General features: G+C 37.6%; 2 protein-coding genes across 3 annotated transcripts; both read right to left on the reverse strand.

Annotated features, from left to right (window-relative positions):
* Window positions 1-1,215: 1,215 nt before the first annotated feature.
* On the reverse strand, window positions 1,216-7,970 carry LOC103931456 (transcription factor Pur-alpha 1). 2 transcript variants are annotated; one of them, XM_009340943.3, is made up of 5 exons: window positions 7,389-7,970; window positions 7,265-7,312; window positions 2,181-2,321; window positions 1,823-2,065; window positions 1,216-1,688 (listed from the first exon to the last, which is right to left on the reverse strand). In XM_009340943.3, exons 1-5 carry the CDS (start codon window positions 7,674-7,676, stop codon window positions 1,536-1,538), a joined length of 873 nt encoding a protein of 290 aa, XP_009339218.2. In that variant the 5' UTR covers window positions 7,677-7,970; the 3' UTR covers window positions 1,216-1,535. The 2 variants fall into 2 exon arrangements, with proteins under 2 accessions (XP_009339218.2, XP_009339219.2); XM_009340944.3 differs by having other exon boundaries at window positions 1,823-2,062; window positions 7,389-7,969.
* A 4,568-nt stretch (window positions 7,971-12,538) lies between these two features.
* LOC103931452 lies at window positions 12,539-15,716 on the reverse strand. The gene is made up of 9 exons (XM_009340936.3): window positions 15,555-15,716; window positions 15,088-15,245; window positions 14,859-14,946; window positions 14,665-14,724; window positions 14,181-14,243; window positions 13,886-14,086; window positions 13,678-13,789; window positions 13,332-13,549; window positions 12,539-12,907 (listed from the first exon to the last, which is right to left on the reverse strand). The coding sequence occupies exons 2-9, from the start codon at window positions 15,201-15,203 to the stop codon at window positions 12,815-12,817; spliced, it is 951 nt and encodes a 316-aa protein (XP_009339211.2). The 5' UTR covers window positions 15,204-15,245; window positions 15,555-15,716; the 3' UTR covers window positions 12,539-12,814.
* Between the last annotated feature and the right edge of the window lie 884 nt (window positions 15,717-16,600).

Here is a 16,600-nt window from a genome sequence, read left to right on the forward strand (position 1 = left end):
GAGAGAAAATCAATTACGGTGGTTTGGACATGTGAAACGAATACCTATTAACGCTCCGGTTAGAAGATGCGATTACGAGACAGAGGTTCAAGGCCAAAGGGGTAGAGGAAGACCTAAAAAAACTTTGGAAGAGACTATAAGAAAAGACTTAGAGTACTTGGATCTAACAAAAAACTTGGCATAGACAAAATGGAGCGTAATGGCGTTCTAAGATTCATACAGCCGATCACACTTAGTGGGAAAAGGCTTTGTTGTTATTGTTGTTGGTCCTAATTTAACAAAAATTTTCAAAATGACCAAAATGATTGATAGTGGACTCAGGAACCACTTTTATCAATTTCAAATCTCAAGACCAAAGTGAAGAGTTATACCAACCTCATATAGACCATTTTAGCTAAAAAGAAGGAAAAAAAAAAAAAAAAAAAAAAAGGGAATTGCTATGGAAAAATACACTCGTGAAAAGTGTAGAATAAGATTTGTTTAGTGCTAATAACAGTTTCACACAAAAAAATATAAATAAATAAATAAATAAAAAAGGTCTAAATCGTCGAAAGCCGTCGCAATTTCCAATACATCCGCATCTCCAACACCATTATCGTTAACAGTGGGTTTACAGTGATGGGTAGGTATTTGCCGAGGGTATTTTAAATAAATTGGCAAGTCGTTTTTAAGGATATTTTACATGAACTCAAATTTTACAATGATTGGTAGGTAGATACTTAATAAGGCCATTTCTGTAAAGATGTTAAATGGAGGGCCTACGGGGTTTATTCACTAACTAGTGACTACGATGTCTTAGGCTAGCTCTGTTTCATTTCAAGCAGTTCCATGAAATAATAGGTCAATCTGTAAGGCAAAAGTGCATGCATGATGCCTCGCATAAAATTTACTTGGGAAATGAAGAATAACTAAATAAATATAAGCAGCACTAGCAGTGTAGATATAATGTGCAGCACAAGCAGTGTAGATATAATGTGCAGCACTAGCAGTGTAGATATAAAATTTGCGCAAGCTAAATCATCTCTACAATCTGCCAGCAGAGTGACGACTAGTATAGCCCTCCTCAAAACCAAGTTTTTACCATCGTCGTAAATTTTAACATTCAAAGGTAGCATCACCAACCACAAGGTTACAACTAAAACAAGCGAAAACCTGCACCACAAGCTATAGTACTCAAAACAAATAAAGTAGATGCATTTGTGCTACTGAACAAAATAAAGCAGAGCTGGAATGGTCATTACTATTAATCTGAAAGGTTGACACACTATCAAACTCAAGTTACAAGTATCTTGTCTGTTTTTTGTGTTATTGATTGTTTAAATTAAGCTTGGCAATAATCTCCGAATTGTATGTTCAGCAAACAGAAAAACGGATATTATTTCAGACTTGAATGAGTGAACAGAAGAAGAGAAGAAAATAACAGAAACACAACTGTAAGGAGAATCCCACCCCTAATCAAACACCTACTTGTACCTCTAAAGCAATCTTGATATACTGGAATTATTGGTTTAATCACCAAACCCGAGGGGAGGGATTCATCTCTGGGGGGAATCCACTGTCCGAACATTTGCACCTGTCATTCCTTCAATTCGGTCTTTGGTTATCTCCACAAAGTGACCTACTATTTCATAGAACTGCTTGAGCCCTGACAGCGGAAGAATTATGGAGGACCGATCAGAACCTGCAACCTGTAAATTTAACAGAATTCTAAAGATATTATGACTTCATTTACTGTCAGAAACCTAAAATTAAAAAGGTAAAACGAACAAGCAAATCCTTCTAGGGTCTCAAAGAAAACATTCTTTCACTTCCTGAAGCATACCTCGGATATTCTTAGGAAGTGACCCCTGTTATTATTCCCAAGATCAAAGAAGAATCTCTTTTGATCAGCTCTGATCACTTTAGATATCCCCATGTTACCAATTTCATCTTGTGCCGGCAACTCAGCGGATCTGTCATTCAGTTCAGAAGTTGGAGCAGTTTGACTACTGTGGCCAGATATGAAACCAGCGCCTACGTCATCTGAAAGCCCAACAAGACGCTCTGAAGGTTCAGAACTTTGCTGCTTTGGCATGGAAACAACCAGGTGGAAATTCACAAGACTTGTGAGTCACTCCCAAAAGAGAAACTTAGATTACCTAGAAAGCAGGAAGGAGTTCATGTATGAAAAACAAGGACACCTGATTTGGCAGTATAAAAAGCCTTGATGCTTCATTGATCTCCGCCAAAATGTTTCTAAATGCTGCCCACCCTTCATCTCGGGTGCTTCCTGCAGGAACAATAATAGTACTGCGATTTCTACTAACAGAAGCTTCAGAAACCTGCACCAAACACATCATCAGAGCAGTAAAAGGTGAACAAGAATGCGGAGTCTAGCCCTGGAATTGCCATCTCCTCAAAATGGTTACAACTCACGCAAAGACAACAACAAAACTAACGCTAGCCCTGGAATTGTCTTCTATTTCAAATGGTTACAACTAGTGAAAAGACAATAATAAAAAAAAATAACACAAGATAGCTTCAAAGGTCGTTGCTTGACAAATAAAAGTTACCGTAGGCCATAAAAGACCCACATCTTCAGGGGCTGTCATCAATGGTGAGGTCTGACACCCTAATGTCAACCATATTAAAGATTCCTATAACTAAAAAGTCAGGGCAGGGGAAAGAAACCAGAGCTCCATGTCCAAACTATGGAGTTAAACCTAGAACCATCATTGTTTAATGATGGCGGTCAATTGATGCCTAAGAATAGGGGCTAGTGAGCACCTAAACATTTCAGCGTAATCCAGTAGCCCCAAATTTAAGAAGTTAAATCAAGGTTGTAACATTTTAGGGGTTAAGGTGAGTGCACATTCTTTGTTACTATTTCAATCCAACATTGGAAAGCATGATAAGGTGGTAAATTCATGTAATGTAAGTGGAAATATGTGAGATATTAAATTATCAAAGAATAGAAAGTTGGGGGTGGAATAAGAGTAGATGTTGAAATGTGTTGCAACGGAAGGAGCATCAAACTCAGAACTCTTGTACAGAGAAATCTCTCGTCAGTACACACATTTAAGTCTGACTTGGTAAACTACCACATCATCGCGTTTTGAATGGGGACTAAAGAGAGGTCTGAGTTAAGTAAGAGTTCTACCTGTACCAAAGGAAATCTATGCTTGTGATTGTTCTTTTTCTTTTCTCCCAGACACAAAGTGGTCTTTAACAATTAATTTTTCAGAAACACAAGAAGCAAAGAAGACAAACACTCCCAAAGGTCAGTACACAAGGTTCGTAACTTTGGAGAATGTGAAATGGTTTGTCTGAAAGGGCCGTAATCTTTTGTTAAAAGTTCTTTACAAGAGTTTAACCTTTGACAGCTGATAGTGAAAATTTAAATTTTACTCAGTATGGAGCAAGCCAGTAACTGGTTTCTCACTTGACATTTGATTGTAGTATGCCTCTCCAACTCAGGAACCACTTTGCTTCCATATCCGAAAGGTTAAATAGAAAATTCATTAAATTATTTTGGATACCACATCTTAAAGCATCTGGTTATAAATTTGAACAACAGTTTAAAGTATTGATACGATGAATACAAGAACAAGCACTAGATTCAGATGGTCTTCAAGAGGGGCAAAACAAACAACTCAAAATGAATAACTTAACCTAATTAGGATAAGTAGAAATAAAATTTATGCAACTGGGATCTAAGAAGGTCTTCAAACATAGATAAGTTCCTGTGGCAATTTGCAAATCAGGATAGACAAGAATACACGTGTTGCATTCATCGTTCATTGATACCCAAAATGAAAATGAAGAAGTACCATGCTATATAATACATGAATGCATGCTTGAGCACATAATGAAACTTATATGTACAGTTATTTTCTAATACCTTAGAAAAGAGAATATTTTTAACCAAAAATCATATATGGACGACTGAGATTCCCTATGGTTGAGATCTCATCCATCCGCATCTAATATAACAGTTGAGTAACGCCTTTGTTATATTAGATATCTCTCTATGTGAAGGTGTGTACATACACAACAATGTTTTAAGCATTTGACGCCAAGTGCCATAATAGGATGTTAGCATTATACTATGCTCTAAGTTGTTGGGGAAAATAAAAATAAAAATCCAACAATTAGAATGTCAACGAGTTGGAGATCTTAAGCAAATGGTATGTTTCCTATTGATGTCAGATTTTCATCCACCGACTTAAGCATAGAATCTTTCCCCTTAAATTACTTGACATCAATTAATATGAGAAACAAATACCATTTAGTAAGTAATGTAGGGCTCCATGTTATATCGAGCCTACATAAATATTCAAATCATTCACAAGCTGCTCGCCCAACAGTGGACATGAGCTACTGAAGAGTAGAAGGGAGAGATTTCTATACTAATAGTTCTTCGACTGTTCAACAGTTGTGTCAGGCACAAATAACTTTTACCTTGGTCGTAATAAGATTTGAGCAGTGACACAAAAATCTGGAAGTTGGTTTAAGATATTGATGGCATTTAAAATTTATAGAGTACCAATATGGAAATAAGGGGGTCATTTGATTTCTTCCTAGGAGTACGGTGTTGATGAATTACACATAAAACCATATCAATATGATAAAATTTCCAAGATAAAGGTGAATTTTCTAGCAAATCCCCAATAAGTTGAACGTACGTAGGATGTATATATCTGAAATAAAGCTAGTTTACTGAGTTTAGCTTCATCTCCACAGGACATGAACTCACAAGTCACGACCATCAATCACAGGAAAAGCACTTGGTTGGGTTCCTGAAACTTCCCTTTCTTCTTAGAAAATGCAAACACAGAGGAGGTAAAATGAAGGTGGACAATGGTTTTTCACAACGCTAGCCCTAACCATGTCTTTGGGCAGATTGGAAAACCAAACATCCTACCTGCTTTAGACAAAAAAAACTAAATGGCTTATGTTATGAGAAAATGAAAAGTGGAGAAAGTGAAAAGAAAAGCTAGAAGAATTACGAATTACTCATTCCAATGATCTAGGAATTTCAAGTTTTGGTTTCTCAAGTTCTATATTAAACATATAAATGGTCTGAAATTGTAATGATTTGGGATAAATGTGGATTAATGTTTATTTTTAGAAACATCTAAGTATTTTCCTTTTGGACATAAAATTGAGATTTCCTAAAGCTCCCTTCAGAATTTCCATGAATTTAATAAAATAGCCATTTTTAGGCAACTTTTACTTGTATTTCTACCGATCTTTCCATCTATATCCAAATTTTCAACCTTACCCTTGATACACTATTATGCTATCATATGTCATAAAAAGCAAGGGCGTGTCATCTGCCATTGGTCAGAGGCAGGTGAATAAAAACCCACAAGACTAAAGATATTCCTCAATAGAAATAAAGAAAGGATAGTTTTATAAAAAATAATGAGATATAAACAAAGTACGTATAAGTACAAGGGTGACTCAAAAATCAATTAAAGACACTCGGGAAACATAGACAACACACATAAAATGTCTGCATGTGACATCACTACCTCCAATGGTTAGTCAACTACGCTTCACATGAAACGATTCCCAAAATGTTAAACAATCTCCATCTCTACCGTTATCTCAAATATCCTTTTAATTCTTCTTACCTCACAAAACCATCAGAGTTATTTGAAGGACCCATACATTCACCAACTACATCATCCTCCATCCAAACCTTGACTTAACAAGTGACCATTACCCCAAGTGTGTTGGAATCTTTAAGAGAAAATGCTCAAAAAGAAGTAGATGAACCACTTCAATATGAAATTTCAGGGATACACTTTCAAAACTTAGGAATTAGAAACATTTAGTGAGAGAAAATTTCAAAAGCAACATTAAACTAGAAAAATCATCCTCATTATCCATGTGAGAGGAGGAAAAAAGATTTATGAATTTGGTGGTGGTGGAGAAAATGCTCAAAAAGAAGTACATGCTAAAACTACTTCAATATGAAATTTCAGGGATACACTTTCAAAACTTAGGAATTAGAAACATTTAGTGAGAGAAAATTTCAAGAGAACTGTTAAACTAGAAAAATCATCCTCATCATCCATGAGAGAGGAGGAAAAAATATTTATGAATTTGTTGGTGGTGGTGGTGGTGGTGGTGGTGGTGACTTCAATATGAAATATCAGGGATACACTTTCGAAACTTAGGAATTCGAAACATTTCGTGAGAGAAATTTTTGAAAGCAACATTAAACTAGAAAAATCATCCTCATTATCCATGAGAGAGGAGGAAAAAGTATAGCTTGAGTATTTACAACAAGCTATACATCTCTTTTGTCCCCCAACTAAAGAAGCCAACTTCTGAGGCATTTAGGGGACTCTTCATAGAATCAGGCTCTTGAGCTTGCATACAATGTGAAGAAAAACAGAATTCTAAAGCAATTCACTATGAAATCATATCCATTGACTAATCATCAGCATAGGTTTGTGTGCTTCTTCAGTTTAGATATCAAATCCTATCCCTATAAATTTCAACAGTTTTCTATGAACTCATCTCTTTTGTCCTCCAACTAAAGAAACCAGCTGTTGAGGCACTTTAGGGAACTCCTTATATTATCAGGCTCTTGGTCTTGCATAGAGTTTGAAGAAGGGGTGGTGCTATCAACACACCTCCGATCGAATGAATTGAAGAAGACCAAAAGAACATAAATTAACAAGGTGTGTGTGGGATGTAAAAATGGGTGTGCGGATAGCACAACCCTTGAAGAAAAAGGGTTCTAAAACAATTCATTGTGAAATTAAAATAGTCCTTGACTATTCATCTGCTTAGCTTTGTGTGCTTAATTTATCGACAGTTTCCGCAAAACAAGGATTAAGGATCTACATATCAATACCATGTAATCCAGAACATATGTAAACACCCATAAACATATGCATACAGATGGAAACGCAATTGTTTGCATACAAATCTTTAATTAGGAAAAAAAAAATCCTGAATTCAGGGCCAGGTCAAGGTGATGAGGCAACCGCAGATGCAAGGCTAAATTGATGTGTGCCTAGTGCTTAGTCAAATGTCATTATGCACAGGCCGGCAGATGCAAGTAAGTAAAACACCAAAAATTGATCCTAAGTAAGTAGAGTCTGAGTATTCAAGGATGTGGTTGGAAATTAGCAAGAAAATTTGATGGGATGGGATGCCTGTAAGATTTTGAAACAGACGATAGAATATATTTAAAATTAAAAAAAAATATTAAAATATTAAACAAAAAAAAAAAAAAAGGAAAGGGATAAAGTGATAAAGGGACCTTCAAGAAGCGGCCCCTGCGATTTTCGCCTATGTCAAAGTAGAAGACCTGAGGAGGAGAAATTAAGGTCAGCCAGAAAAAGAAAATAAAGAAGAAGAAAGCATGAGGGAGGGAGGGAACTTGCCTTGGTGTCGAGCTGCAATTCCTTGCTGAAGACTTCCTGGTCATCGGAATTGACATAGTAATTGAAGAGGTCGAGAAACCAAGAGATGCCGGAGAAGGGAACGATGATGGTGGACCTGGTGGCCGACGTCTTCTCGGAAATTTTAAGATAGCGGCCTCGAGGGTTCTCTTTGAGATCGAAGTAGAAAAGCTTGTGCTCAACCTGCAGCGTCTTACACAGGAGCTCGACGTCGTTCCCGCCGCCTACTGCCGCTGCACAGCCTCCTACGCCCCCCGAATTCCCTTCCATCTGCAAATCCTTCTGTTTATGTTATTTCGTAATTTTAACCTAATCCAAATAAATAACCACCAAATTTGCCACTCCACCACTACTACTAGCTAGTTGTTTCGTTGAGAGTCAGTCGTGAGAGTTGAGAGTTGAGACATACCACCGACGCAAGCTATGGAGCTCTGGTTGGTTGGTAAATTGCTACTTGGTAGGTGTCAGCCCCCAGATCTCACTTCTCAACTTGGAATTGCTCCTCGATTGCTAGTTATGCAAACTAGGGTTTTGGGCCTTGGGGATGTCATGTGAGGGCGAAATTGAACCACTCATACTCTCAGCCTCCAGTTTCCACCCTCCACTTCCCGTCCCCCTACATGCAAGTTTCTATTATATCATTTTATTTTGTTTTATTTATTCATTTTATTTTGATTCATCAACTGTACCAAATTTGCATTTTCGTTCCTCGATGCCAAATTTGCCTATTTTCACACAAAATTTCCATTTGTTTTCCGCACAACTACTTTTTCTCGTTTTCATGAATAAGGAATATATTACTAAACATTTAAATTAACAGTTAATGAGTGTTTAAAATGTGAGTCAAGTCTAAAAACCACATGGCGTAATATGTAAAAATTGAAACTTCGTAGCACATTTTGCAAATGAACCATAAACCTTGTGATGTAAAGTACAATTAACCCTATTTAGTTTAAGGTTTTATTAATTTTAATCAATTAATGCATATTTAATATTTTGTTTTAATTTAAGACTAACGGAAGCGACCAAAATTGTTAACTTTTGACATCATAGTGATCATACTGACTAAATTGAACACAATGACTAAAAGAGATTTTGACCCAAAGTTCAGTAACCAAAAAAGTTTGTAACCGTTTATTGGGAGACTTTTAGGTTGAGGTGGACTTGGGCTTTAAGAAAGTCATCTTGTCTTCTTTGGTGTGGATTCGTACCAAGTTCCAGGATATCTCAAAAAAGTTAGTTTGTCTTAGGAAATATCCCAGTAACATCAACGGCTCAAAGATAGCATAATTAATCAAAATAATGACTTGCTCAAGTGAAGCGTGGTGTGGAAGCTAGAAGATTATCGGTTTAACATAAAAGAGAAGGGATTTGCATGGTTGCATGGCATTCTTGGCTGGATGATTAGGGTTTTCCTAGGGTGATAGTAAGGCTTCTAATGGCTGAGATGTTTAATGGAAGATTGTGGGAGTTACTAAGGTTGCATGGATGATGATTGAGGCTTGGAGTATGCTTCTGGGCTAAGTGGAACTCTCTAGGTTTACTTCCTGGTGGTGCTCTCTTCCTGCATTTCTGCTCTATCTCTTCCTGTTATCTCAATCCCCTGCTCAAATGGTTTCTCCCTCCTTATGTAAGTGAAGGGTTCTTCTCTAGGCTTCTAAGGAATCTCATTTTGTGGCTTGGCCTTCCCCTTCCTCTCTCCCTAGCCCTCCTACTATTTCCCTTTTGGTGTAAGGTAGTTGCACTATTGAAACATGCAATATGCTTCTTCCCGAGGTGCATCTTTCCCAAGTCGACCTTCTGCAGTCGCTACTTCTGGTAGCGCGCCTTATGGCTTTCACGTGTTGGTTGTTTGTGCAAGCTGGGAATGGAAAGTTAGCATTAAATGCCTGACTTGCTGAGCTTAGCATGCATTTAATGCAGGAATCTAGTTTAGTCCTAACGAAGAGGGTTGGCTTGCTAAAGAAAAGGGTAAACTAGGTTAGTTCTCTCTCAATGTTGCCTGCATGAAATGCTGAGCTTGGATCTTTGGGCTCCCAAGCAACCCAGAGTCTTCCATAACCCTGATTCCACTTAGGCCCAATAACCTTCCGTAACCATCCACACCACAATCCACTTGACAAGCCCTGAATATGTGACTTGGGCGTAACATGAATACTGACTAGCATAAGGAAGCTTGGTGTGATTTATGTGAATATCCAGCTTAATTAACATGGCATGGCATATTTGTAAATATATTCCTCATCAATCATGCGCCTTGGCATATGTTTGGACTTGAATGTAGGCTTTACATGACAATTGGGTCTTGAGACTTGATTGGATTGGTGTGTAACATTTTTGGGCCCCAACACCCTTAAAACCTTGATTGATAATGTAACTAGGTTAAAACAAGCGGAATAGTGAAAGTGTTTTTCTTTTATAATTGATAAATAAGAGAATGAAGGTTTTCCCTTTTCTTTTCTTTTTTTCTTTTTTTTTTATTGTTGAGAAAACATAAAATTTTATTAAATAGGAAGCAGCCCAATACAAGTTACAACAAACAGCCCAACAGATATTGGGGACAGCCAAAATGCCCAATCAGCAATAAGACAAAAAAAAAAAAAAAAAAAATCATAACCTAATCCTTATCACACAAATGCTACCACTGCTGCAACCTCTTCGTCGAAAGCTACAAGAGCAGTCGCCCTCAGAAAAACCAACTCCTCGTTGAATTCAACGAAGGTATCGCAATGCAAAACCTTTAAACTTGCAACAATGAAGTATTCTCAACCAAATTTTGCCACCAAAATTGCCGCACCAAAGAAGATTCACCAGATCTGAATCACCATCACATGCCCCTGCAAGTAGAACCAAGAACCAAAACAAAAAGGAAAGAGATGAGGCTAAGGGGGCATTTAGAACATTGTCGCTTTGGGCAAAGCCGCAACATGCTTGCCCCGATTTTTTGGCATGCCAGTCGGGTGCGGAGCAATAAAAAGATATAGATCTGAGAGCCAAAACAAGTGAAATGCAAGTGGCTTTAAGCAAAGAATGAGGAAGGGATGGAATGTGAGGAGAAGCAAATGAACAAAGTGGAAGAGAATGGTTGTTGGGAGTTGAAGGAGGATAGTTGTAAGATGGGGTTGTCAAAGGCAAAACAAACACCTAGAAACGACAAAAGACGCCGAGAATAAAAGTCGTCACCTCACAATCCGACATCTATAGGCAGTGAAAGAGCAAGTGGAAGAGCAAGAGAGTTGCCTCCAATCCCTACCAAAGGAAGAAGTAAGACAGAAGAGCAGGGGAGTTTTGGTGGGGTTCAACGAGAAAGGGGCTAAAGGTTTTCTCATTGATAATCAAAGAATGGAGGTAATTTCATTACACGGTGTAACGTGTAACAATTAGCCAAAAAGAAATATAAAATTCATTTTTGTTTTGCACACACATTTTCTCCTTCTCGATGTCCTTATTCTTTCTGTCTCTCGACTCTCGTTTGATTTGTTCAATCCAATAATAAAAAATGAAGAACAAATCAAATAATCAGAAATGATGAAGGGTGGACATGAAGTGAAAATTTGCATGTGAAAATTACTGCCCCCGATATTTCAGATGCACAGCCTCATTATAATGAGGTTTGTTAAAAAGTGGGAATGAATGAGATGGGAGAAATATTAAAGCGCAAGCCATTTGAGTTGGGACAAGAAATGAATAATTGGCCCTTGTTGCAAAACGAATAAATTAGGGTAAATATCAGTTTACTATCCTCAAATTTCGTGGTTTTCAATATTTAGTACATGAAGTTTTTTTCATCCCAAAGTCATACCTAAAGTGTTAATTTTGGGACAGTTTCATACATCCGTTAGTCTGGCTATTAAATCTCCCGTTAATTGATGACGTGGCGCCTATGTGGACAATGACTGGGCACCACGTGTCATTAAGGGAATTAAAAATTCAAAAAAAAAAATTATTTAAAGGGAGAGAAAAAAAAAAAAAAAAAAAAACCCAAATCCCCATCCATGCTCACTCACCCATCTTCCACCTCTCTTCTTTCTTCCCTCTGCAACACCCTATTCGGCTCCCCCTTCTCCACAACCACCACCTCTTCTTCCTCCTCCTTATCTTGCATCCCAACCCAAACTCAGACCGAAACCCCCACCATCCTCCTCCTTATCTTGCACCCTAGCAACAGCACCACCACCAGCCACCGCTCGATACTTTATTCCTTAGACCATGGCCCAACAACACCCATCACACTCTCACTCATTCCGAGCTCTGCACATCACCGGTTCCACCTACTTTTCTTGACAAACTCGTCGGATGACTTGACTTCGTGGTCGTCCTAATTTACTCACCAGCTGGTTCACCCAGTTCATCCAGCTCTAAGACATTACCTGTATTGGCATCTCTGGTTTTGTATTCCTCGGGTTTCGGATCTATCATCTTCCATTCGTCAAACGATCGACCATCACGCGATTGCACGAGGGTGTTGTAGGTGCAAATGACGAGTATTTGGGGGGAGGTAAAAGATGGGTATTTGTCAACCACGTGCTGCGACTGCAAGAGGATCGACTGCACCTTCTCTGAGCCAATGGTGGTGGTGCTGTTGCTAGGGTGCAGGATAATGAGGAGGAGGAAGAAGAGGGTAGGGGTTAAGATGGATGTGCAGAGGTTACGGTCGATTTTTTGAGATTTGAAGCCAAATTTGCATGGAGAGTGAGTGATGAATAGTGGGAGAAGGGGGGAATATGGGGGTTCAGGGAAGGTGGTGGTTGCATACTGAGAAATGAGGTCGTCGAAAAGGATAAGGGTTGAGTGGGTGAAGTCAAAGAGGGAAGGAAGGATGGATGTGCAAAGGTTGGGTAAGTGTAAAGGAGAAGGGAGAAGGGAAGAGGGTCGAGGTGGGGAAGACGATAGGGTTTTGGGGTTTTTTTTTTATTATTATTATTTTATTATTATTTTTATTTAATTAATTATTTAATATTTTTAATGATTCATAACGTCCAGTTATTGTCCACATGGGCGCCACATCATCAGTTAACGGAAAACTTAATAGCTAAACTAACGAATGTATAAGACTGTCCCAAAATCAACACTTTAGGTATGACTCTGGGACGAAAAATACTTCATATACTAAATGTTGAAAACCACGAAACTTGAGGGTAGTAAACTGATAAGATTTTCTGTACTGTAATCAGTTACACAGCCAGACAATCGATAGAAAAAAAAAAAAGCAAAATTATCATGAGGATACACATTCTAAAATAACCCTAAATCATTATTGCCAACATAACAGAACGCTCTTGAGAAAGTGAACAAATATTACAAAGGTAACATCCCACTGCAACTATATATAACAAGCAACAACTTTGAGTTACCTAAGATCCAATTGCTAGCACCATAACAGATGACTGTTATCTCGCATGTACAAGTCAAGACTCTTGGGGCGTCTCAAATCTCGTTGGAGTGTCAATCCCCATCATACAGCAAATGCCCGATATTAAGATTATAAGCAACACGACTCCCTGAATCATCACAATAAAAGACATCATCAGTATCGTGGATACTTGCATCTTAAGGAACTAGAAAAATATATAGGCCACGCGTACTTGTCATTATAACAAATCCACACAATTACTATGTCTGAATAGGGATGTATGAGTATATTTGCATCTATGGGCCAAAGAGAAAAAGGAAACGGAAAACTATGTGGAAGGGGCATTGGACATCCTGACGACAAGTAATAAGAGTGTCCATATATGAATGGAGTGGGCAATTATACTTTTTAGCAGTAAAAAAGATGTAGAGGTGGGTATTAACTTAAGTTATTTTGTCTGAGAACTATCTGGGTACGATTTGGACCATAGGGAGATATCAAAATGTAGTGGCTACAAACTCTTATAGAAACCATAGTATAGCAAAACAAAAGATATGGACAAGGATACTTACAACTAGAAGTCCCTCTAGAAGAGATGATTTTAATAGACAAACTTCATCACAGGCCGTAGAATTGGCTGATGCATTTCCTGAACCACTTTCAGCCAGAAACCTTTCTAATTCTCGATGAGAAGGATATTGGATCGACTTACTGGGATCTGAAACATATAGAACTCCATACTTTGCCCCAGATTGATCCAAGGAATTAACTAGCTCAGAAAAAACTTTACCTGCAAAAATCGAATTGAAATATTTGAATGACCATCCATGTCCTAGAGCAGTGTGACTGAGTACACAACCAAAAAACTTATATGATTCATATATATCACAATATAATAACAGTTTTAACTTAACAGACCTTCAGAATGTGGTTGGTCAAGTTCTTTGGAAGATTCAGATCCTTTATGGCAGAACACAACCAAATCTACTTCCCCATTGGATCTCTTCTCCATCCTTGAAACAAGGTAATCCTGCCATATTTTTATTGGGGAAAGAAAGACATCAGATCTTTTTCATAGACCAAACATGTTTCTAATGTAATGTACACGATCGTCAAGTTAATTTACATGGAATGATTGCACATTTGTGAGCTTTTGAACATTTTCACCCTCAATAGAGCATGACCCCAATAAAGCAACATTACTGAGTCCTAAATCCTGTCCACAAGTCTCTGAAATCTCTGACACCAAAGAATTTTCCATAGAATCATCCTCCGGTGCAGCAACATAAGGGAAGGCCATGGAGAAATTGGATCCTGAGAAAGAGGTCTATTGAAGACCATGGAATGGCAGCTATTAAACCAAAATTTTCATCATATATATCAACCAAAAGACCACAAGCAATTGGGCAAACTCTACCTACTTTCAGCAAGTCCACAAGAGCTGGATCTGCATGTCTGTTTGCAGGAACATCTGAAGATTGTAACTAAGAAAAGAAAGAAAGCTCAAGAAATAAACAACGACAAAGGCTTTTCTCTGTATTGCAATGTCAATAATAAAGCTCATCAAAAGTGAAAGCTCTCTTTGGTTCTTAGAGAGTGATTCTTATACTCATTCAAAATCTTGGAAATTTAAATCCAAATTACATACACGTTACTTCCCTGGCATTGTACTTTATGCAAAGCAAGCAACTGTTTTGATTCTAGAAAAACAGTTTACAATTTAATCCCGTAAAAGATAAAAACGTAAAGTAGCTAGACACCTAAGCAAACAAGAACAAATTGCCTCAGCACTGTATAACATCCTCAGCCACCACAAAGGTTCAAAGATGAAGTAGCTTTCATCTGAACTGGCAACATGTATATGGAAGTTACCCGATGAAAGGAAGACAACATCGAAATTCTTACCTCCTGACCCACAAAGACAAGAGCCAGCTCCAGAGGCTGATGAACGTTGTTTGCAGAGCACTATGGATTTGAAAACAAATACATAAATATAACTTGGAAAACACATCAATAGCACGAAAACCAAAAGAATAAAAAGAAAGAAAACCAAAGAGCACAATAAAAGAAGCGCAATAAAGTATCGGAAAAGAAAATACCAGTACGTTGGACCAGCCACCTTCGGTAAGAAGAGACTTTGCTAAATCCTTGGGGGATATTGTCTGATAATTTACGGCTGCCTTGACTCTGTTTTCAGAGAGCATGTAATCAGTAAAAAATGATAAAGAGTATCTGATGGTAAGTAATGACTAATGAGACTAAGAAACTTGAGTGGATTGGTAAAATAGGGTGTTAGGTGAAGGAAGGAAGGACGGAAGGAAGGAGTACATATGGTAATGAGGGGACCAGAGGAAAGCTGGCACTGTGGAAGCTGAAGTGGAAGGTGCTCCTGCAAGCGCAAGCAAACCCACCAAAACTAGCATCAGAGGCTGAGCTGCCTTCATCTTCTTTGCTTCGTTGCTTCTTTGGTTCTTTGCTTCTACACACTACCAACCCACACAACACACAACAAACACATATGGATCAGATTCAGCAGCAAACCAAAACCACAGATCAAATTTTTGGGTTTTCTTTATTGCATTCGAATCTAAACAATCTAACTTTAAACAGATACATCATATATCACACATAGTTAGACTAATTGAAACTGAGATCGATCGGTCGATTTAAAGAACAAAGTGCTGAAATAATCTAATCCAGTATGGGCGATGGTCGCGAAATGCAAATCCAAACGGAGAATACCCGAAAAAAGAAAGATTGGGAGATAGATCGATCGATATCGATCGGGGACGAACCTGAGGGATGAAGGATGACGGATGAGGCTGAGGGATTTTGGTGGATTTGTCGGAAATTATAGAAATCAAAAGTGGAGAATCGATTAAGTTATGGCCGCCCTCTCTTCTCTTTGGGTACGGGTTGGGAAGCACTTTGGATGTCAAACCAGGCCCTCGTATACAGCCCACCTTTTATTCTCATCCAGCCTGCTCATTCGTTTTTGGGTCAAATCCCGCCTGTTTTGAAACCGCCGGGCCCATCAAACTGTTATTTTTCCCTTTTAAATTTGGAATATAAATCATCTCCGATCGAGAGATTTTGTAAAGTGCCTAAAGTGATGAGATACTTGTGTTAAAAAATTAACAACTTTAAAAATAAAATTTTTTATTACTTGTATAATGATACATAGTGTATCACCCGTGTCCCGAGCACAATGAACAATTTCTCCATCGAGGCTTGCTTTGCTGCACCTTTTTTTTTTAATAAATAAATAACAATTGACATTTAACAAGAGCTTATTTAATTAAGAACAATATTTTGCTATTTAAAGATGAGTATGAACTCCCACTCGAAATTTTTTGTGTTCGAATCACAGAGATTTGTAATTATGATCATAACTGTTCAAATTATGAATCACTATATAAATATTATCTCTGCAAAAAATTTAAAAAAAATAAAAAAGAATTAAAACTTTGTTGTAATCAATCTATTGTATCACATAACTAAATGTTTCGTAATGTTTTTACCAATTTCGTTCATTTGTTTTTATACAATTTGACGACGAAACGATCTTAGTTTTAGTTGATTTTTGCATAGGCGATATTTATAGAGTAATTTATAATATGAGCGATTCTGATTATAAATACAAAGTATTATTCTTTAGTTAAATCTCATGACAATTTTGAATAGGAACTCTTACTCATCCTTTGAGTAGCCAAGTATTATTCCTTAGGAACTTAAAGAACAATACTTAGTTACTCAAAGATGAGTAGGAACTCCTACTCAAAATTTCTCAAAATTGTTCGTTGTCAATTTATAGAACTTCATGTTTATAATCAGAACCGTT

The sequence above is a fragment of a genome, unplaced genomic scaffold (genome assembly GCF_019419815.1).
Source record: "Pyrus x bretschneideri cultivar Hongxiangsu unplaced genomic scaffold, Pyrus_bretschneideri_v1 Contig51, whole genome shotgun sequence".
Lineage (NCBI taxonomy): Eukaryota > Viridiplantae > Streptophyta > Magnoliopsida > Rosales > Rosaceae > Pyrus > Pyrus x bretschneideri.

Excerpts from the sequence above, each read along its gene's own strand:
- LOC103931456 (XM_009340943.3), bottom strand. The coding sequence starts at position 7,676 with ATGGAAGGGAATTCGGGGGGCGTAGGAGGCTGTGCAGCGGCAGTAGGC. Across the intron at positions 2,066-2,180 it reads TTTTTATACTGCCAAATCAG|CAGCAAAGTTCTGAACCTTC; the intron begins GTGTCCTTGTTT and ends TCCATGCCAAAG. Across the intron at positions 1,689-1,822 it reads ACTTCCTAAGAATATCCGAG|GTTGCAGGTTCTGATCGGTC; the intron begins GTATGCTTCAGG and ends TTAAATTTACAG.
- LOC103931452 (XM_009340936.3), bottom strand. The coding sequence starts at position 15,203 with ATGAAGGCAGCTCAGCCTCTGATGCTAGTTTTGGTGGGTTTGCTTGCG. Across the intron at positions 13,790-13,885 it reads CAAATGTGCAATCATTCCAT|GATTACCTTGTTTCAAGGAT; the intron begins GTAAATTAACTT and ends AAAATATGGCAG. Across the intron at positions 13,550-13,677 it reads TGACCAACCACATTCTGAAG|GTAAAGTTTTTTCTGAGCTA; the intron begins GTCTGTTAAGTT and ends CGATTTTTGCAG.